A 23,233-nucleotide genomic window follows, 5' to 3' on the forward strand; every position below is an offset into this window, starting at 1 on the left:
GAGGACTCTCCATTTACATGCACAAACTGGAGTCTATTAGATAGATATGATACAAACCACTGCAGCACAGTACCTGTAATACCTACAGCATGTTCTAATCACTCTAATAGGATATTATGGTCGACAGTATCGAACGCTGCACTGAGGTCTAGCAGGACAAGCACAGAGATGAGTCCACTGTCAGAGGCCATAAGAAGATCATTTGTAACCTTCACTAAAGCTGTTTCTGTGCTGTGATGAGCTCTGAAACCTGACTGAAACTCTTCAAATAAACCTCTGCAGATGATCTGTTAGCTGTTTGACAACTACTCTTTCAAGGATGTTTGATATGAAAGGAAGGTTGGAGATGGTTGCTTTATAAGAAAGCAGCAAACTATTTCTCCAGGCTAAATGATGATCTTCTAAATTTGTGACACGCTATTTCCTCTCCAGCTTACGAGTTACCTGCTTTAGGTATTTATAGGTGCTTGATAGGTGTTTGAGAATTATACCAGGGAGTGAAATACTTCTTCTGATTTGAGGCTTTATTTTTCACAGGGGGCAAAAATCTGCAGAATCAAACATGCAGCACTAGCCGCTGTGACTCAGGGCGCCAAAATAAGCTTTTAAAGTGAAAAACAGAAGCGGTCACTTCCCCTCTTGTTTGGATGCAGATGTTGGCTCGTTGCTCAGCGGTGAGCAAACTGGGTAGAGTCCCTCACAGGATGATCTCTGAGGGAAGCATGGTGACATTTCCCTGTAAAACCGCCTGTGACCTTATCTTTTCAGCCTCTCGACACGCCCCCCCTCCACGGTCCTGTAGGCTGCCGTCATCCACACAACTGAGTCACAGAGCTCAGCTGGAAATGTCGCCGGCTGTGTTTTGAGTCCATCGTGTTCCCTCGTTAATAATAAACCAGGAAAGGGCAGCGTGTTCAGAGCTATGGCACTAATGATACACGGAGCACATGAACAGGAACGTCACAGGAAACGGGACGTCTGGGAGGGTCAGGAGAACAGCCGAGTCAGCCATGGCCTCACACCGTTGACTTCAGCCTCAACTTCACCTCTAATACATCCATCCTTCCTTCAGCAGCTTCAGTATAGATGAATAAACACTACATCAGTAGTCACGTGTCACAGTCTAACCAATGACAGCAGTGCGTGGTAGAGAACGCCGTGTTCTACCTGCTGCTGGACTTAATAAAGTTTTTATTGTGTGGAGCTGCTTCAGTCGGACGTTACAGGACGTCCAGCAGGGTAGGATCAGGGTCAGAGGTCAGAGGTCAGCTTCAGCTCTTCAAGGGCTCGTGTTCATGTTAACCTTGGGCTGAGATCAGCTTGCGTCCTCCTGCAGGGCGGGGCAACGACAGCAGAAAGGCAGGACGCACGCCACCCGGAGACGCCGGGCTCAGACGTCTGTGTGTGTGTGTCTGTAGTGTATGCGCATGCTGCATGTGTGTGTCGGTGTGTCTGTGTTTATCTGCATGCGTGTGTGTGCGCGAGCGTGTGTTTCTGCGTGTCTGAATGTGTGTGTGTGTGTGTGTGTGTGTGTGCAATGTTAATCCTGTGACAGCAAATCAGCATAAAACACACTGTGACTGAAAACCAAAAGACAGGGACACACACACACACACACACGGCTGAGAACAACCCGGAGGAGATGGCGTTCATGGAGGGAGGAGCCACAAAGTATTCATGGTGTCATAGATTGAAATGCTGGAGCCCCGCCTCCTCCTGATCATCACACAAACCATGATCATAGTATCATTTTTGTTGACTCTGTGAGTAAAATCACAGGAGCGTTCATCTCACTGCTCCTCACGCTCCTCCGAGGAAACACACGGCGCCTCCGAGAGAGGAGCAAGGAGGAGGGAGGAGACGGAAACAAAGTGTGAGCCTGAAACAAAAAGAGACGGAAAGCAGCAGAGCAGCAAAAACAGAGAGGAGGAGGAGCAGGGGGAGGAGCAGGGGGAGAGAGAGAGAGAGAGAGAGGGTTAATCCAGAGTGGAGGAGGAGGAGAGGTGGAGCTGGGAAAGCACCAGAAGCGACAGACGAAGCTCACATCTGAGCCGAGCGCAGTCAAGAGACGGAGGCAGCAGCGACTGACACACACACCTGCACACACACAGCAACATCTGTGAGGGAGCAGCGAGGAGCGCGCTCAGTGCGGCCAGAGACAGCGCAGGGCAGCAGCAGAGCGGCGTGGTGGACGAGTGTGGAGCACGAGTGTGGAGCAGACGGGATGCCGACCTCACTGAGAGTCTGATCCCAGGATCAAACTGAGGCGCTCGGAGCTCGCCATCGTCACAGCAGCAGAGACTGAGTGCGGAAAGGAAACTCCCGGAGCGAGCAGAGCTGAAGAAGGACGCCCACGGAGCAGATATGGGATGAAAGGAGGAGACAGGAAGTGATTTCTGACTTTTCTGTGTGATAAATGGGACGACAGGGACAGGTGTTCTGACATCGCAGCACACCTGGATCACTGACAGAGGGAGTCTGTGCTGGGACGCCTCCACCTCACATAACCCATTTAGGCATCTCCTCTCCTGGCGTCTGCCGGGTTGGCAGGTGGACAACATTAACCGAGTTAGACCAAACAAACAGCCTGGAGGCACACTGAGCGCGCTCCACAGCCACGCTCTGAGAGGAGACGATGAGAAGCTCAGAGTGAAGGACGCGCACAGACTCGTACACTATGAGCAACAGCAAGCTTCCTCCGCCTGCTCTGTGTTTACGTGTCGACCATGTTACGCCAAAATGAGATGAATCGCGGCGCACGAAGGATGTGAACAGCAAACTGAGGCTCTTTCAAAGTAAGGGACACACGCTGGTGGCATCATGTCGCACGTCGGTGGTCACACGGAATTCCTGCAGGCTGTGGACTCTCCGACAGCGTGGCGGGCTGCTGTGCTGCTGTTGGTGTGCCTGCAGCTGCACCGGCCGAGCCCCGTACACGCTGCCGTCACCTCGTCTCGGGGCTCCTATCGGGCGGGCGGCTGCATTTGCGCCGCAGACATCTTCAGCTGCACTACCCTGACTCTGAGACACGTTCCCGGAGAAATGCCGGTTTCCACCGTCACCCTGGACCTCAGCCACAACCACATCACGCAGCTGGAGGACGGCGCCTTCCAAGGACTTCTTCAACTGGAGACGTTACGTTTGGCCCACAACCAGCTGACAGCGATCATGCCGGGAGCGTTCAGAAACTCGTCCGGAGCTCAGCTCCGAAACATGGACCTGTCATCCAATCATCTTTGTGTTCTGGAGGAGCATTACTTCCAGGAGCTGTCAGGGTTGGAGGAGCTGCTGCTGTTTAATAACCGGATCTCGCGGGTGGAGGGCAGACCTCTGGCTGGACTGACAAACTTGCGCAAGGCTTATCTGAGCCACAACCGCCTCACAGACTTCCCCTTCTTTTCCATTCAGAAGCACAGCCACCCCCACCTGTCATTGCTGGACCTGTCCTCAAACCGCCTGTCCAAACTGCCCCTGGAGGACATTTTGGCCCTGCCCCATTCGCTGCAGAAGGGGCTCTACCTGCACAACAACTCGCTGTGGTGCGAGTGCCCCATGTACAGCCTGTTCCGGTCCTGGGAGCAGCAGGAGTTTGAGTCGCTGCTTTTCTTCAGGCAGGAGCACGTCTGTCTGGTTTACGGGAACCCGAGAGGCACTGTGCGCTTCCTCCAGCATGGACGCTACCTGGAGAAGTGCAACCTGAGTGCCGTGACCCAGAAGAGGAGTGTTACTGTGACGGCGGGGAAAGCGCTGCTGCTGCACTGTGCCACCACTCTCTCCGGCCACGCCATCACTTTCCTCTGGGTGTCGCCAAGCTTGGAGTCGGTGCTGCCCCCGGGGAATAACGGGTCCTTAAAGATGTTCTCCAACGGCAGCCTGGAGATCATGGCGGCACGCGAGAAGGACACCGGGATCTACTGGTGTCTGGCGGAGGACCGGCAGCATCACCGCAACGACACATGGGAGGTCAACGTCACGGTGTTGGCGGATAGCAACGACCCCCAGGAACCGTTCAACACGGGCTTCACCACCCTCCTGGGCTGCGTGGTGAGCCTGGTGCTGGTGCTCATGTACCTCTACCTGACGCCTTGCCGCTGCCCTCCATGTCTGAAAGCCCCGCCCCTGGCCACGGCCACCCCAAGTCTGGGAAACGAGGCTGGGGCGGGCAGCGCCCAGTCCTCCATCCTCACCCCCACCCCGCCGGCCAGCACGGAGGGCCCGGGCCGCAAGGTCAGTACCAACAAGCATGTGGTGTTTCTGGAGCCAATCAGAGAGCAGCAAAATGGCAGGCTGAGGGCAGGGCCGGGACACCTGGGGCCAGGGTTACTGCTAGGGGCAGAGCAACAGCCACAGCACAGGGCGGGGGAGACAGACTCCATTATGTCTGTCTTCTCAGACACGCCCATCATGATGCCATAGCAACGCACCACCCCCACTCCCCTCTCACTCCCCCTCACCTCCTCCTCCACCTGAGCACAACTCCGGCATGGACCCACAGGCCACGGCGAGGCTTTCATCCAAAACATCCAAGTGCAATTTCACAGATTGATACTGTTAACCAAAACCCTCCAGAGCAGACGAGCCCGCCGCACCCAACCAGCGCACCGTGACGGGCCGCAGAGTTCAAACCAAAGATAGCATGACGGGGTGCGAGGACGGACTGCACCCGAGCGCACGGCTGTCCCTTTAAGCACGGCTTGTACCTTTAACAAACGTTTACGATGCCTTGTTGTCTCGCTCAGAGGTGAGAGACCTTTTGTAGAGCCTTTCAGCTTCTTTCTGTTCGTAGAGCCAGTCGCACTGTAGCCCTGTCACCGCGTGACGCCACAGAAGAGCAGCTTTTAGCCAGTAAAAATAGAAACTGCCCCTCCTCCTCGTCTCCCTCCACTCTGGAGTTCAGTTACTGTCATCATCAGTCAGATCACGAATTATAGAGATGAATAAATAAAAACATCAGCTGGAATGATTCATTCAGGGGGCGGGGCCATTGTTGGAACTTTGTGAAACTTGTTTTGCCTCAGTCATGTGATTACCGACAGGCCAATCAGCACAGACGTGTTTCTGTTATTGTCCTCACTGTATTCACTGCTCCTCCTCCTCCTGTGTGTCGTCCTCTCTGCATCTGTGTGTTAATAAACCCGAGTATCTGCACTGCCCAGCTCACTGCTGTTATTGTCTCTGACCAGCACTCAGCCTCTGCACAGTGTGTGTGTGTGTGTGTGCGTGTGTGCGCGCGCATTCAGATTTATATACAGACATCTTAACTTCTATACACACACGTTTTCTTTTTAATAATTCCCTAATTTACATCCCATTTTCATCCTGTTATTTTACCACTGCACAGACAGAAAACACAGGTCTGAATAAACACAGAAATGAGCAGCTATTTGTATTATTATTGGGTGTTTTTGCTCAAGTAGTTTTTTCTTAATGTTTATAAAATTCTGGTCAGAAACCTTGAAAATCTCTTCATCGCGTGCAGAAATGATCATTTTACAGATAAAACAAACCCTGATCGTACAGGTGTGAGTGTGAGGGCCGCTGCGAGCATTTCATTCAGCAAAGTCATCTAAACGCTTCAGAGCGAGCGTGTGGGCGTGGTCAGAGTCGCTCTCATGTTTCACACGTGAAATCAGAGACGCCACAGACACACTTCACTGCAGCTGCTTGTTAAACAACATCTCTGACCAAGTTTGGAGCGGCGTCTCCACCGCCATCATAATCACCAGCCAGCGTGGCGCCTCCTCGGAAACACTCTCTGAAAGCTGGATCAGAGGGACAGCAGGACGGCCCGCCGGCGTGGGGTAAGACCTCCGCAGGACCGTGGATCAATATTTATCATGAGCCGTCAATATGTCACTACGAACCCCGAGGTCACAGCCTCGCTGCCCCCACAGGGACACCTGCAGCACCTACTGTCATTAAAGAGTGTGTGAGTGAGTGAGTGTCTGTGTGTGCGTGAGTGAGTGTCTGTGTGTGAGTGAGTGAGTGAGTGAGTGAGTGAGTGAGTGAGTGCGTGCGTGCGTGAGTGAGTGAGTGAGTGTCTGCGTGTGTGCGTGCGTGAGTGTCTGCGTGTGTGCGTGCGTGAGTGAGTGAGTGTCTGCGTGTGTGCGTGTGTGCGTGAGTGAGTGAGTGAGTGAGTGCGTGCGTGCGTGCGTGCGTGCGTGCGTGAGTGAGTGCGTGCGTGCGTGAGTGAGTGTCTGTGTGTGCGTGCGTGTGTGAGTGTGTGAGTGTCTGTGTGTGCGTGTGTGTGTGTGTGTGAGTGACTGTGTGTGCGTGAGTGAGTGAGTGACTGTGTGTGCGTGTGTGAGTGAGTGACTGTGTGTGCGTGTGTGAGTGAGTGACTGTGTGTGCGTGTGTGTGTGTGAGTGACTGTGTGTGAGTGAGTGAGTGTGTGAGTGAGTGAGTGAGTGTGTGAGTGAGTGAGTGTGTGAGTGAGTGAGTGAGTGTCTGTGTGTGCGTGTGAGTGAGTGAGTGTCTGTGTGTGCGTGTGCGTGAGTGAGTGTCTGTGTGTGCGTGTGCGTGAGTGAGTGTCTGTGTGTGAGTGAGTGAGTGAGTGTGTGAGTGAGTGAGTGTGTGAGTGAGTGAGTGAGTGTCTGTGTGTGAGTGAGTGAGTGAGTGTGTGAGTGAGTGAGTGAGTGTGTGAGTGAGTGAGTGTGTGAGTGAGTGAGTGAGTGTCTGTGTGTGCGTGTGAGTGAGTGAGTGTCTGTGTGTGCGTGTGCGTGAGTGAGTGTCTGTGTGTGCGTGTGCGTGAGTGAGTGTCTGTGTGTGAGTGAGTGAGTGAGTGAGTGAGTGTCTGTGTGTGTGAGTGAGTGTCTGTGTGTGCGTGTGTGAGTGAGTGAGTGAGTGAGTGTCTGCGTGTGTGAGTGAGTGAGTGTGTGTGTGAGTGAGCGAGTGTGTGTGTGAGTGAGCGAGTGTGTGTGTGAGTGAGCGAGTGTGTGTGTGAGTGAGCGAGTGTGTGTGTGAGTGAGTGAGTGTGTGTGCGTGTGAGTGAGTGAGTGAGCGTGTGTGTGAGTGAGTGAGTGTGTGTGTGTGCGTGTGAGTGAGTGAGTGTGCGTGTGAGTGAGTGAGTGTGTGTGTGTGTGTGCGTGTGAGTGAGTGAGTGAGTGTGTGAGTGTGTGAGTGAGTGAGTGAGTGTGTGAGTGTGTGTGTGTGAGTGAGTGTAGGGGGGGGGCTAAACTACAGATGAGCATCACGAGCTGACCTCAAGATCTGAGGATGGTCAGAGCGATCGACAACAGCTGATCATAAACGTGCTAACTAGCATTAGCATCGTTATTCCCAGTGTGCATGTAGGCGACAGCAGCGTGAGCGCTCTGTGGCGAGCAGAGGAGCCGATGGAAACTCGTAGTCACAGTAGGGAAGCTTCAGGTTACAGCTGGAGCTGCAGCTCCTTGGAACGAGTGTTATATGACTGAGTGTCCTGGTGACACGCTGCTCTCCAGGTCTCTGTACAGGACAACACTGGCCCTGTTTACATGATATCAAAGCCAGACTCTGCAGCACCAGCTAGCAGTCGCTGACCTTTCAGAGTAAGAGCGAGGAGGTTGGTATGGAAGCTTGTTCCCACCACCATCTATAAGGTGAAACACTCTGCCAATCAGAAAGCTCGGTGAAGCGAGATTGACGTAAACGCTGGAGAACTTAAAGCTGATTGTTTGTTTTTGCTAAAAACTGCGAGCGCCTTCTGCTTGCACGTAACCAGGAAATGATGTCGTTCATGCAGCTTCCTTATTGGCAGAGCTTCGAGTTATTGAGCTTCCACAGGTCGGCCCTTAGACTGACGCACACACAAAGAATCGCTCCAGAGTGGGATTCTGGGGAAGCTGCTTTATCCTTTATAAAGTTAAACAGGCCTCCTGGAATTATTTGGTTGTTTTAGCTGTAAAAGTGTCATAAAATCAGCTGTGAGCTTTTGTCCCCGTCCTCAGGATTGCTGCGTCTTTCCACATCTGGTAGCTTCTTTCTCTACTGTGAGCGTAATCAGGATTAGTAACAGAAAAGGACTGAATTGAAATGTTACAGTTTTTACTCAAAGAGGCAGAAAGAGAGACTGTACATGATTACAAGACTTACAGTCTGAACAACAACAAGTATGTGACCTTTGACCCTGTGGTTTGTTTTTGGGCATCTCTTTTCTTCCCCGGTACACTTCCTCTCAGTCTGTAGCCAAAGGCCTACATCGCACTGCTGACACTCGTGCTCCTTTTATGCAACATTTTCCTGAGTGGATAATAAACCCAGCCTGCTCTGCCTGCATGTCCTGCAAGCCTCAAATACACCTGCTTTACAGGTGCTGGAAGAGGGCGGGGCAGTGTTTGTCATACATGAAATAAACATGGCATAAAACAATGTTCTATGAAACCCTGTTATCAGGGCTTACATCCAGCAACTCTTATTTTTATATAAAACACTAAAAACATCAAAAATAAAATCATTGTAAGAAAGAAAAACGATGTCTGACAAAGCGTCAGTTTTCTGTGCGCCTTCGTCTCTCTCAACCTTCGTCTTCGGGCCGCTGTGACGCAGTGCTTGGGATTACCCGAAGGACTCTAATATCAGCGGAAAGCAGGGCGTCGCTGCTTTCAGGAACCGCTGGGATTTTTAAGATGCGCAAATCATTCAAGAGTTACGGTACTTTAAAGAAACGTTGGAAAAACCTGTCGCCGGTGACGGGATGGGGGCTGAAGGCTTATCCAATCAGCAGACAGCTTTCCTTGGGTGACGCGGTCGACCTGCAGCTCCTCGTTGAGAATCATTCTCCTAATGTTTCCTCTGGGCGGCGCCGTGACGCTGATCGCAGCGCCGAGATCTGTGTATCGAGCGAGGACAGTCATGAACTCTTCACAAGAGACCGCGACCTCTGACCTCAAGCTCTTGATATTCAAACACATCTCAGATTTTTGGTAGAGCCACCTCTGAGGCATCTCAGTTATCATGTTCTCAGGGTGTGCGCGGCCGCCTGGCTGAACAAGCAGCGACAGAGTCAGCCTTTCCTGTCACACACTCTTTACATGATCCCCTTTATACTTCACAAGGTGTGCTGTGCCCCCCCCCCCCCCCACACACACACACACACACACACACACACACACACACGCACACACACGCACACACACGCACACACACACCATTTTCTTCACGCTGTTTTCAAATCAACACAATAGGAAACGAGCTGAAGCTGCTGATTGCTCTGCACGTCCTTCAGGGAGCGCAGAAAAGGCCGTTTGGCTGCAGCCAATCAGCTCACACCTCACCAGCACCACGGGCAAGTCAGGTGGAGGGGGGCGGATGGCACCCTTCAAAGCCTGCAGGAAGTTTTCACACTTCATTAAGAAGCTCGACACATTCGAGCGGAACCACACAGACGGGCTCCGATTCATCCCATCACACACACGAGATCACCGCCGTCATCCTCCCACAGGCCGCAGACGCCAGCCGCAGGCGGAACCACAACCCCAAACGAGCAGCTCGGACCGCCGGGATCAGCCGAGCCTCAGGATTGTTTTGTGGAATAAGTTAAGATCGTTTCCTTCCAAAGCGCCGTTTTCACGTCTCACCGGAGGTGGCGTTAACTACCGTTTGACGAATCGGTCCAATCACAGCTCATCATTACCGGGCAGCGCTGCAGGCTCTGAGCTGGGGTTTGTGAGATACACGCAGGCCGAGAAAGAGCCGGCGGGACTGAAACGAGCCAATCACAGCGCTCCAATCAGCTGATGATGAGCAGTGGCGTGCTCATCAGAAGGTTAGATTGGCTGCTGTGCATCTCCTGCCCACTCAGGGGTTAACGTAAGTGGGAGCAGCAGTGATGTGGTGCTCTTATGTAACACTGAAGGCAGAGCAGCCATCAAATATTCAGCAGGTCTTCCCTCGCGCTCAGTGAGGCGGCGGCGCCCCGAGCAGCTCACTGGATCAGCACGACACACCAAAACTCTGCGAGCAGACTCAGGACCAAACATCCTGCTGCTGCCCGCGCTCGTTGTTAGCAGCACCTTCACAGCCTAACGTCCCGATCTGCTGCGACTTCCTGGGATATCGCCGAGTTTGTTTGAGCTGCGTTTACGTCGGGGAACGAGGAGTTACACTGAAGTTCAGGCTGCCTTTGTGACAGCAGGGCAGAGCTTACACAACACAAGCTCCACCCACCTCCATAAGGGACAGCCAATCAGAAGAAAGTCAGTCTAAAAGAGGGAGGGGCTAAATCAGCCCAGAATCAGACAAAGAAGGATTATTATGAGCAGTGAATCATGAACAGATGGTGGACTCCAGCAACAACGGTTCTGGAGGGTTAGCCGTGGCAAACATGGCGGCATTGCAAAGCTGAGGCCAAGCGAGGCGTGCAGATGCCAGAAAGCAGCGGGCAACGCGACGCTGTGATCTGAAAACCTCCCTGAGCCTGGTGTGGCTGGAGGTTGCTTCCTGTTAAAAGGAGTTTTTTGTGCCCACTGTCACCAACGTGTTGCTCATAGGGCGTGGTCTGATTGTTGGGGCTCGTTTGTAGTTTCAGCAGTTTTCCACATCCTGGATACAAATACAAACACGTCCTCGTTTGCTGAGAGAGGAAAGCTGAGCGGTCACGGTGTGGTACAGGTTGAAGCACCTGGAGGTGACTGTTGATGTGGTGCCTTTTAAATAAAGCTGTACTGAATTACTGCCTCGCGCTGAGACTGGACTCGTCGGTGAGCTGAAGCTCTGAGCTTGAAATTAGCTGCAGCAAAACAGGAAAGTGCTACACGTCCCTATTTTAAATGCTCAGCCTCGTGAACAGGAGGATATTCTTGTTGTGTCAGTAGAGCTGGGCGATATGAGATTTTTTCATATCACGATATGTTTTTTTCATTTCAGGCGATAACGATATCTATCACGATATAAGCCAAATAACTATATTTGTAAGATTTAAATGTGCCGCTGCTCACAAGTGAAATGTGAAATAATCAGCAGCTTGTTTTTATTTAAATATTTATTTCCCATAATAAGTTCAACAGGGTAGATGTACTTAAGGAACATGAGACTTTTTCAGATAAATAAAGGCAAATATTGCAAACTACACTAAAGGCAGCCGCTAAAGCGTTTAAGTTTCAAAATAGAACAAACAAAACAGACTAAATTGTCAATTCCACTTAGAAACAAAATATTAATTCTAAAAATAAATCTTAGTTTGTTTTACAGAAGAACAGACAAAACTGACTAACTTTTGTCAATATCAAATAAACTGAGAACTAAAAGGAAATTCTCAATCTCTCCTTGTTGTATAGCTGAGCTTTTCAAACAGTTTTAACAGTTACTTTAGTCTGACAAAAGCCGAATGACGAATCAGCGCTTCCAGTCAGAGACTGAGGCTACGTCCACACGTACACGGGTATTTTTGAAAACGGAGATTTTCTGTTTTCGTTTTAAAAAATAATCCCGTCCACACATAAAGGGAGAAATGAAGGAAAACGCTGCTATGAACATGCCAAAGCAGCAGGTGGCGCTAGATTCCTAACCGTGCCGAAATGTTGGCCAATCAGAAGTCTAGAAGCCTCGGTGGGAAAAAGTAAACAAAGCTGGGGCATAGAAGCAGAACAGAGTCGTATGTGTGGAGGGACAGTAACTGTGTGTATATGTAAGCATTTAAACACTGCAGAGAGTAGAATTAACAGTATTGTAGAAATTCATTTCACCGAAACAATAACGTGGCGCACAGTGTGACGCATGCACCAGTTTATTGTATTTCCAGACTTGCTTTCGGCACATTTACAGTGCAGCTACTCTGTTTTTTGTCAGACTTGAAATAGCCGAAATACCTTCACACTACGGAACTTCTATGGCTCTTCCGTTCGACAATCTCTCCGGCGTTGGAACCATCATCTGTTTTCTCTTCGGTCACGCTCGGTTGATTTTTCTAGTCGGCACACTCATTTCCTCCATTACCCGCTGGCTGCTTCCCAAACAAACACACGTGCGGCTTGGCACTTGTGCTGTACGTAACAAGTCACGCGACGTGACGCTGCGGCTGTGATTGGTTCGGCTCTGCGCTACTTAATTTGGATTGGCTGACCTTTTTTTTTTTTTTTTTTTTTGAGGACAAGAGCGGCGAGGTCTATCGCGATAGCTTAATTTCTCTATCGAGTAAAAGTTATATCGCGATACATATCGTTATCGTTCTATCGCCCAGCTCTATGTGTCAGACACGAATCTGCTCCCAGCTAACGGCCGTGGATGAGTCCAGCTGACAGGAGACAGTCGGCCTCCTTCACTCCATCATTACAAGATTCCAGTTTCCTCACTTTAACACACAGCTCTGATTTGTCGTCTTAGCGAAAGGCCTCGCTGATGTTTCGCTCTGCAGCGCCACCTACTGACAACAGGAAGTCAGCCTAAAGCGATGAGTGTTCCCTGAATGAAGCAGTGCGCTGTGTTTCCTGTGAGCAACACACAAGAGTGCAGGCATGACGATATCTACACGACAGTAGGGTAACCTCAGTCAGCCATCTGGAACGAGCTCCCACCTGAGGCTCCTCCTCCTGAGGCTCGCCTAAAACATCTGCCATGAAAAATTGATGAAGGCAGAGTGAATCAAAGCCCCGTGGAAGAATCCAGCTCTGCAGCTGAACCGGCCTGAACCTCATCAATCATTCATGGATCCAGATGTTTCACCTGAGTTTCTGATCACTTTATCAATCAGCTCCGTCCTCAGGTCTCCGCTCGTGCGTCAGTGTTCCCGGCTGGTGCAGGTACACTAACAGCAGCGCACCTGGGGCTCATTACAGCAGCTCTGTTCTGCTCATCTGTCAGAGTCACAAACGACTGATTTATTAGAGGAAATCCAGTCCTGTGGCTGCTGTTCAGCTGCTTTCCCAACAAGGCAGCTGACCGGCGGTCTGATGGACTAACGCCACCATGTTGGACCAGCCGGGGCAGACTCCCTGCAGAGGCTGTGTTTACTGTTCACACCGCCTTAATTACACAAGATGTGATTTCTTTAAATGTGCAGGCGAGCCCTCAGAGTCCACGAGAGCCTCAGAGCAGAAACAACACAAAAGTGGAAAAACATTCGAGCCGAGTTCATCAGATGAATAACCCGTCTGGCAGGCTGATGATCACAGATATTCATCAATAATCAGGAGATGAACCGTGATCTGAACATGGCTGAGCTTCCAAACATGCGAGTCCCGTTTCTGCTCTTCAGATCAGATTACAGGCCCCCGGGCGAGCAAACGACCCCTGAGCTCCTTCATTCAGAGCTGCTACCAAACCCCGCCTCCTCATCAGCGCCGTGAGGCACGGATAATCACGGACGGCATCAGCTCAGCGGAGCGCCTGACACGTCAGGATGTAAAGTGAGAGAAATGCTTAAAAGGTGCCGGTCGCATGTGTTAATAAAACCAATCCAATGGTGGATCCAGTTCATTTCCTGGAGACAGAGTCCGAGCCTCACGGGCAGCATCGGAGCAGACCCCTCCTCCTGGATGTCATGTGACGCCTGTAGTTTTTACAGACCCATCCCCTCCCCCCTCACAGGATTATGTTGCCTCCTTCTTACATCACACCAGTGGCGTGTCTAGAAAATTTTTGTTGGGGGGGCCAGGTAGGGGCACAGATTTGGAGAAGGGTGGCAGATGTAATTGGCAGATAATGTTTAAAAAAAAAAATTCTACCAACCATTAACCATAATTCAATAATCCTATAAACCTAATAACCAAATGCGCTTTTAACTCTTATTAGAATGAGATTTTAACCACTACGGTGCAAAGTTTTTAGATACTGCGTTGATAAAGTACAAGAGATACAATCAGTGCTTTGTCAGTATTTACTCAGCATTCAAGGACAGCAATATTTACATAGTATTTTTACTGACATATAGTGCACATATGTTTTGGGCAAAAACATTTTTGAATATTAAAATACGAACATTTGTAGCAAACAATTGACAAATTAGCCAGTTCCAATGTAAAATTTTATCTGCCTATTTAAAAAAAGAAGATAATCTTCTCACAAACTGGTGATTTATTTTGAAACAGGAAAAAAGTGGGGAAACAACTGAAAAGACTAACATTTGAATAAAACCTGAAAGCAAGTAAATACTTTCTATGCTGCCTTATGGTAAACTTTGGTAATATTGATAAAGAACAACACTGGCTGATGATGAAATACAGTCAGCTGGCATGGTGACACTGCCAGTATTAACCTGCAGGGCTGGACTGGGACAAAAAAATTGGGCATTTTCACTACAGATTGGCCCACCAGGTATTAAAGCCATAAAGACTTTGAATGAAAACAAATGCTGTTGTGACAGTGATGTACAGTCTTGTTGGTATATGTATGATTTCTATACATTTTACGTCAGATAAAAACTTTGGTTGTAAGATTTAGATAATTATTTAATAAAAACTAGGTATTTTAAATGAGAATAAGAAAGAAAAGTATTTCTTTGTGCCCCCCTCTCCCTGTTAATGCCCTACCTGCCCCCCTGGCAAAACTTTGCTAGACCCGCCCCTGCACAGTTACCAGCTGTCAGCTACATAAAAAAGGATCCTGGTGTTATTTGTCTCTCAGAAACAGTTCATAACTTCAACTCATCCATGTCACCTAAAAGGTAAACCTGTTTCTCCATCACCTGTTCAGCTCTGATGGTTCAGTAAGGACATCTCCTGGTTTCATGTTTCCCTCTCACCACATATCCAAACCGATATCATGACCAGCAGCTTTACAGCTGTGGCTCCAGCAAACATCAGCTGATACTAGAAATTAATATTAAATAAATTCTAACAACAGCTGATCAAGCTTAAACGTGCTGCTGTTGTTTAGCGCGACATCTGCTGGTTTCCTCTTTCTGGTGCAAAGTGGGCGATAAACAAACAAGAGAGACGATCAGCTGATCATTGATCAGTTTCATGATTGAAGTAGCAACAGGAGAGGGAGGGGGAGAGAATGAGAGAAGAAGAGGCAGCTGTGCAGCATAAAGACAGAATAAATCCAGCTTTGTGCCTTTTTTCCATTCTAGCTGAAGTTCGGGACAAACTGCGTCTCTTCTCAGCTCAATACGAAACGTGTAATATTTTCTCTGAATGAGGGACCATTCCATTTTTTTAAGGAGCCGTTGGCAACTCTACTAACCTTATGAATAAAATAAAGTTCACTATCAGTAACATCACCCACCTAAAAACTCCATCAAGCTGGCTAGAACGCAGTATGAGTTATTGCAACTGACAGTAAAAAGTCAGCACAACGAAAATAAACTCCACCTAAACTTGGTTTATATCTGACCCAGATAGACTGCAGCTCATAACTTCTTACCTGAAGTTCAGTTCACCTGACACTCGGACTGGTGGCTGCTTCGGGTCTCTCCTCCTGCCTCCCCTTCCCTCATCCACCTGTTGCCTCTGTGGAAGCCCCGTCATAGCCACCACCAAACAACGGAGTTATTTCTACACATCGACCTGCATCTGGCCAATCCACCACCTCTCATTGTTCATGCCGTTACAAAAAAAATAAAAAATAAGTCAAATAAGCCCGATGGCCAGTCCAGCGATGTTAACCTGCAACCAAATCTGCAGCTCCATACAGCAATGTTACGACTTAGATTACATCTTATAACTCATAACTCTTATGTTAGCTGCCCTCAGTAGCATACTGTCTGAAATATTCCACGGCTGCAATAATTCTTTAAGTGTTATTTTTTCCTTGGTATTCTAATTTCGCCGAAGTTTACTAAACTCAACAAACTTAATATTACTTACCGGGACATTTATTCTGTCCTCATTTTCTTTCACCGAAAAATTGTTTCCTGCAGTGCCGTCTTTCGCGCTTGGCTCTCCTACCTTTGCTAACGTGATGCGCATAGCGCAGAAGCGATGCTGCATTCACTTACACTCGGATATCTGAGCGTCACCGTGAAAACATAATCGGACATTTGATATTTGATTGAATTTTATTGTTTTGCCTTTGGGGTGGCACCTGGGGTGGCCAGTCTGGTTGGGGGGGTGGCCTGTGCCCCCCCAGGCCACCCCGCTGGACACGCCATTGCATCACACATCAGATCCAAACATCCGGGACACGGCTCAGGAAACAAAGACCGGAGCGCTTTTAAGGCACAGACAAACCCCACGAAGATGGAGCAGCTCGTTACCAGTCAGCGCGAGGCCGGACCAGTTTAACCAGCAGAGGACCAAAGTTCCCTCTAATGTTTCATGTGTCTGAGCACACAAACTCCCTGAGCGTCCCTTGGACCACTGTGAGCGACAGCAGACGTGTGCACTGTGGTCACGCCAGCATCCAATCATCCAAGTTACATGTTTATTAAAATAATCAAATTACAGCGTTTATGTTAGACGACTTTTCATTATCTGCTTTAGCTCACTGACAATGAGAATGTAAAAAAGATCTTGTCCATGTGCAGCATGTTAACACTATTGGAAGGAAAAAATAACTTGAACTCCAGTTTTGAAAACACAACTTTCTTTATTCTTTCATAAAGCTCTGACTGTATTGTGAGTCTGTGGTCTGGGAGAGAGTCTGTAACTCTGTCTGCAAATACAGTAAATAATGACCAATGTTGGGTAATTAATTATGTAGTTACTTCTTCAAAAAAGTAACTGAGTTATGAAAACAAAGTGTTTTGCAGCTGTTTATCTAAAAATGCAGCCAAGGCGTTTCTTAAACAAACATTTCAAACTATTTACAGAACAATCAGCTGTTCTGCATCAAATCTGATGCCACACAGATTATTTGTGCCGCTCCAAAAATAATTTGTGTCCACTATGAGATGAAGGAGAACAACAGCCTGATACCTGCAGGCCTGACAGCAGCAGATGTGTCACTGCTGTAACACCTGTAACACTCAGCAGGCGCCTCATTGTTCTGACACACACAACACTACACACTAACTACACACTGACTACACACTGACTACACACTAACTACACACTAACTACACACTAACTACACACTGACTACACACTAACTACACACTGACTACACACTAACTACACACTGACTACACACTGACTACACACTAACTACACACTGACTACACACTGACTACACACTGACTACACACTAACTACACACTAACTACACACTAACTACACACTAACTACACACTGACTACACACTAACTACACACTAACTACACACTAACTACACACTAACTACACAAGATTTGTGCTAAACGTCACAAATGTCTCACATCTCAAACACACCGTCACTCCTAAAACGTCCCCCTCCCTAAATAACTAAATGCCATGTAGCCATATCATTTTTTGATTGGTCCACATGGTACATTTTTCCACCAATAGGAAAGGGCGGCGTTTGGTTTTTGCTCACAGGCTTTCGAGCGTTTTCCTTATAAACGTCAACCACGTTGATTAGCTGCGTATATACGAATGTGAATCGCGTGATTGGCTGGACTGTGGGATGAGGCGACATCGTTCTGATCCCGTACGGGAGCAGCCAGTCACTGACTAACACTGCAAAACAGAATTGATAAAGTTTAATTTTAATTCAGCTTAGATTTGTTTTTTTTGTGGGCACAGACGTGCCAGCAGTGCGCAATCGTGCACGCGCGCAGCTTAGAGGGAACATTGCAGAGGACATAGACCAGAGGTATGAAGACGAGCTTCTGTTTAGTTCATGTGTCGGAGGAAAGGCTTTTCTTCCTGGCTTGATGAGAGCACACGGTGCCTCTTTCAAAGTGTGCTGTCACAGTCAGGATCACCGAGCACGTCTGCAGGTCGGCTGTTATCACGCTGGACTACAGCGCTGATCAAAGGTTCTCCTCACTCTACGATGCACCAGTGTTTGTCTGCACATAACAGCGTTTAAACGGTTCCTGCAGGCTCTTTGTTCGCCCGTCACACACACGCTTCACTTGTTTCCATGTTTTTATTCAATCTGTGTAAAATCCCAAAGAAAACACAGTGTAACATCAAATTGTACTTTTGCTCCAACGAGGTGATTCCCAAACTCTACGGCAGGTAAACTGGATCAGAAAGACCCGACACAGGACCTGAGAGACGATCTGGACCTTCAGCTGATCATCTGCTGCTCACTGAAGTCTCATCAGAGACGATCAGTGAAGGACGGCTGTCAGGAAGACGTTCTTAACGAGGGGACACGGGAGGGAAGGCAGAGGTCTGAAAATGACACGAGAACTGGACGATGGATCCACATCACGGTCAGTGTGTACGAGGAGGTCAGGAGGCGGCACGGTGGAGGCTCTGTCATGGTTTCAGTGCTGTTGGAGACCTTTGATAAACTGATGAACTATCAGAGTCTGATCCACCAGCCAGGAACATCTGGAAACAGCAGCTTGTTTCAGCATGACAAAGATCCAAACACACAGTCAGTGCATCAAAGCACACGTGGATAGAAACACACAGAGCTCCACATCACTGAAGCAGTGTGGGATCATCCTGACAGAACAGCATGAGAGTCCTTCAGGGAGCCTGAAGAACAGTTCCTGAAGACCCCCAGAGACCCCGCCAGAGCCCCCCCCAGAGAGCCGAACTCTGTCTTTGCCTAACATTCTGCATTTGCTTGTGTCTGCAATAAACGACTGCACGTATTTCCCACAGGCTTGTAAAAATAAGAAGTGAAGGGCGGTTTGAGTCAAAACCCTGTAGGCGTGGCTGTTCAGGCTCAGGTGTGTGCGCTCTGTGGGTGAACTGTTCAGGCCCTGTGTGATAACCTTAAAGTGATAAAATGTCTCCTCCTCTTTTCGTCCTCAGATCTTCTCCTCTGTCGGGGCCACGCGGCCTCCTTCCAGCCTCATTTCCACGCTGACACGTGACCACGGGAAGGACAAGAAGCACGCTTCAGAGCAACGACACGCACGTACGCGCAGATGCACCGACGAGCGACTCATCTGAGGGTCTTGAACACCGTGTTTAGATGTTTAAGAACTACAAGCACGTTTTCACATCATCGTTCACGTCAGCTGACGCAGAAAAAAGCCGATGCTGTAATCCTGGTTCTTCCATTTAGGTCGGACCTCTGTGTCGTGTCACCCGCATGCTTTCAAAAACACAAGAAACTGCTTTATTGGTCACGTACACAATCACACAGATGACGTGACCGAGCTGCGGACGGGCTGCAGACGTAGCCGCGCCATTCCAGGCTTGGTGTTTGGCATGGGGGCCGAGCCAGGACCCTCACTGGACACTGGGAGGGAATCAAACTTGCTCCAAAGGTGTGTGGTCTTAACACTACACTATCCAACACAGACGAATCACAGCCTCAAAGCAGTGCATGCTGGGAAGTGAATGCTCACCGTAAAGTATTCACAGCTCTGAGAGTCACACTAAAGATGAACAGGCACGCTCGGTGTGACAGAACTGCCACGAAACTAAATGCTGATAACTGGGCTCTTCCTGTTAAAGGGGAGTTTTTCCTTCCCACTGTTGCCAAAGCGCTTGCTCCATGGGGGCGTGGTCTGATTGTTGGAGTTTCTCTGTTTATCGTAGGTCTTCACCTTACAGTACGAAGCGCTTTAGGCGACTGATCTGGGGCTCGTGAGCGTGAGCAGCATGGAGGGTTTTTACATTCGTTGTTTCACATGTTGTTTGCAAATATAAACACGTCTTTGTTTGCTGGAGAAATTAAAGCCTGACCTCACCATGTCTGTGATGGCGGTTCCCCGGAGAGCGCCGTACGTGATGTTCAGTAAAACGTGACAATAAAGTCTGTGTGTGCCGTGTGTTTATTAAAGACGTTCAGCTGCTGTTTGAGTCTCTGATCGTGCTGCTTTCAGTTTCACGCTCTGAGCATGCTCTGTTTAAGACGTCATCATCATCAGGTGACTCCCCGCAGCGTTCTCCGGAACAGCCGGCGTCGCCACTCTGCACTGCTACAATGACGCGCCTGCACGCCCGTGTCACGAGGTGTACGCTACGCTTTGTTCACACAGCATCAACAAGACAAGTTCAGCCCTTCGGATGGAGGTCAGGTTTACGGAGGCGTGCAGGTCTGAGAGCAGCGTGGAGATGAACGGCAGGGATGCTGGCGTGTGGCGGTGAACTGCCCGACTGTGAGCGCGAACACTTGCTCGCCACAACTGTAAGTACAGCTGGGCGTGACGTGATATTCACTTTACTAGGAACCCCAGAAACCAAAGCTTCAGTGAAACGCTTTCACTCGACCCTGAGAGAAGAGACATTGATGACCATCAGATCCAGGCTGCACTCGCTCCGTTTCACAGGAAACACGATTCACCATAAAAACATGGGCTGATCGGCCCCAGTGCACAAACTGGAGGGTCGTCAGAAACCAGGCCGGTGCACACGCTAGCATTAGCCATCTGTTATCATTAACGTAGCAGCTAGCGGACAGTAGTTGGATAAAGATGAATTGGAGCTCAGCGGGAGATCGAGCCGTGACAGAGCAGATTACGGACGCGTGGACCAGGAGGGGAGTGGAGGACCAATCGGACGGTTTCAGGCCTGAAGAGCTGAGGACCAAAGAGCTGCACGCTTCCTGCTTCATGTGTTTCTGGCTGCGTTGGAGCAGCTGTGAGGTCAGTTTTAGCTAACGGCTAACTCACAGCACACGTTACCATAACGCTCTCGGCAATAACGAAATGGTTTCCATGTGTTAGCCATCGTCGTGCTGTTTGCCATCGTCGTGCTGTTTGCCATCGTCGTGCTGTTTGCCATCGTCGTGCTGTTAGCCATCGTCGTGCTGTTAGCCATCGTCGTGCTGTTTGCCATCGTCGTGCTGTTAGCCATCGTCGTGCTGTTAGCCATCGTCGTGCTGTTTGCCATCGTCGTGCTGTTTGCCATCGTCGTGCTGTTAGCCATCGTCGTGCTGTTTGCCATCGTCGTGCTGTTTGCCATCGTCGTGCTGTTTGCCATCGTCGTGCTGTTAGCCATCGTCGTGCTGTTTGCCATCGTCGTGCTGTTTGCCATCGTCGTGCTGTTAGCCATCGTCGTGCTTTTTGCCATCGTCGTGCTGTTAGCCATCGTCGTGCTGTTTGCCATCGTCGTGCTGTTTGCCATCGTCGTGCTGTTAGCCATCGTCGTGCTTTTTGCCATCGTCGTGCTGTTTGCCATCGTCGTGCTGTTAGCCATCGTCGTGCTGTTTGCCATCGTCGTGCTTTTTGCCATCGTCATGCTGTTAGCCATCGTCGTGCTGTTTGCCATCGTCGTGCTGTTTGCCATCGTCGTGCTGTTTGCCATCGTCGTGCTGTTAGCCATCGTCGTGCTGTTTGCCATCGTCGTGCTGTTTGCCATCGTCGTGCTGTTAGCCATCGTCGTGCTGTTAGCCATCGTCGTGCTGTTTGCCATCGTCGTGCTGTTTGCCATCGTCGTGCTGTTAGCCATCGTCGTGCTGTTAGCCATCGTCGTGCTGTTTGCCATCGTCGTGCTTTTTGCCATCGTCGTGCTGTTAGCCATCGTCGTGCTGTTTGCCATCGTCGTGCTGTTTGCCATCGTCGTGCTGTTTGCCATCGTCGTGCTGTTAGCCATCGTCGTGCTGTTTGCCATCGTCGTGCTGTTTGCCATCGTCGTGCTGTTTGCCATCGTCGTGCTGTTTGCCATCGTCGTGCTGTTTGCCATCGTCGTGCTGTTAGCCATCGTCGTGCTGTTTGCCATCGTCGTGCTGTTAGCCATCGTCGTGCTGTTTGCCATCGTCGTGCTGTTTGCCGTACCCTTTGGTCTAAAATACATTTCACCTTCAAATCTGTGAAGAGCTTTTATTCATTTCAGTCTTAAGCTCTTATTTTGTTTACTCTTAACTTCTAATTGGAAAAGAACACGTTCATCTTCTTCATCATTACTTTTGGGGTCAAAGTCTTCCCCGTGGTATCGAGTCACGCCGTCACCTCAAAGCTGACCCAGCTGCTCAGCCTGTTTTTAGCGAGCAGCGCAAATCTCTGCAGGCTGGAAAAAAGAAGCTCCATCCCAGAGCGCGGTGCAGGCCTCTCAGGCTCCACAGCTGCTAAGCTAATTAGCCTCGGTCTCAATCTAATCTGCAGGAGGCTGCAAGCTGCTGCTGATCCCTCTCAGCCAGAGCTAATGGACAACAATTAGCACCACTGATTTTCTGCACAATGGAGCACGGAGGGGGGGCTGTTAATAGCTCTGATGTGAACACAGGGTGGGGGGAGTGTGTGTGTGGGCAGTGATGAGGCTCATAGTCCACACAAGTCGAGCACGATCAATCACAGCAGCAGCGCTGCCTTTATGGAGATCCTGTGTGTGTGTGTGTGTGTGTGGGGGGGGGTGGCTTCAGGCGACGGCAAGAAGAACAAACATCATTAAACAAATGAAAACAGGACGCTTGTCTTTCCAAACACGCCAGGATTACGCCTGCTGTTCATGCTTCAACCTTAAAGGCTGTCACTGCTTTTATAAGTAAATATGTTTATGCTGTAGGTGCGTGATAGGTTTGTAGCTTGAACCTATTCGCTGGAATGTTGAAGACAATATAATTACACCGCAAGCAAGACACGAAGTAGGCAAAGTTCTTCATGTTTCTCGTGCACGGGAGAGAACCGGACAGACGCCGTTCCTTCGCTTGACCCCAGTTGCTCTCGTCTGTTCCCCCGTAACACTGCTCTTTTATTGAGGTTACATGAATATGCATAGGGTCATTAACATATGATGTCTACATACACACAAAGAGTACCGTGTGTGTGTGTGTTACTGCTGATCAAAGGGTCCTATAACATGAAAGCACAAAAGCAAACATCCTTGGTCAGGAAGAGGGTAGTCTCACCCTAGATAACACGGTGAGGAAGTCCAGCAGTTAAAGCACTTAGACTAGAACAGACGTAGCTACGTTAATTCTACCATAAAACAATAAGACAAGGTACGACCTCTCTCGTGCTCCCAGAGTGCTCTCTAATGCACACAAAGTTTGCAGACCATCAAGGATCAAACCTCTACCAATCTACAACTAATATAAAACTCTAAGCATATATAAGTAGATATTTCTAAGCATAAATGGCAATCAACAATACAAAACCTAACAGTGCGGACCCTGCAGACAAACCCCAACAATCAGATGACATGTGAGCACACGCTTGGTGACAGTGGAAAGGAAAAACTCTTATCAGGAAGAAGCCTCCGGCAGAACCAGGCCCCCCACAGGGAGCCAATGAGGAGAAGCCAGCATGGTGGAAGTCCGAGCTCTCGCTGCAAACATCTCCAGATGTCTCCCATGTAACAAAACATGTCACAGCACGCTGCACCTCTGTTCTGGGCCCGGGGCCACATGTTTGACACATCTGTGCTGGGGCGAGGACCCTGCATTA

General features: G+C 49.4%; 2 protein-coding genes across 4 annotated transcripts in view; one reads left to right on the plus strand and one right to left on the minus strand.

Moving 5' to 3' along the window:
• The window catches only part of rnf123 (ring finger protein 123), a 111,151-nt gene that overhangs the window by 42,267 nt on the left and 45,651 nt on the right, over positions 1–23,233 (minus strand). The gene's annotated exons all lie outside the window — the stretch shown is intronic.
• On the plus strand, positions 1,759–19,661 carry amigo3 (adhesion molecule with Ig-like domain 3). Of its 3 annotated transcripts, XR_013098727.1 has the most exons (3): positions 1,760–4,227; positions 17,935–18,157; positions 18,558–18,689. XR_013098727.1 is itself a non-coding variant. In XM_076884392.1 (2 exons), exons 1-2 carry the CDS (start codon positions 2,821–2,823, stop codon positions 18,849–18,851), a joined length of 1,548 nt encoding a protein of 515 aa, XP_076740507.1. In that variant the 5' UTR covers positions 1,759–2,820; the 3' UTR covers positions 18,852–19,661. The 3 variants fall into 3 exon arrangements, 2 of the variants coding, with proteins under 2 accessions (XP_076740507.1, XP_076740508.1); XM_076884392.1 differs by lacking the exons at positions 17,935–18,157; positions 18,558–18,689 and adding an exon at positions 18,711–19,661 and having other exon boundaries at positions 1,759–4,227; XM_076884393.1 differs by lacking the exon at positions 18,558–18,689 and having other exon boundaries at positions 17,935–18,163.

The sequence above is a fragment of the Maylandia zebra genome, linkage group LG5 (assembly GCF_041146795.1).
Source record: "Maylandia zebra isolate NMK-2024a linkage group LG5, Mzebra_GT3a, whole genome shotgun sequence".
Classification (NCBI taxonomy): Eukaryota; Metazoa; Chordata; class Actinopteri; order Cichliformes; family Cichlidae; genus Maylandia; species Maylandia zebra.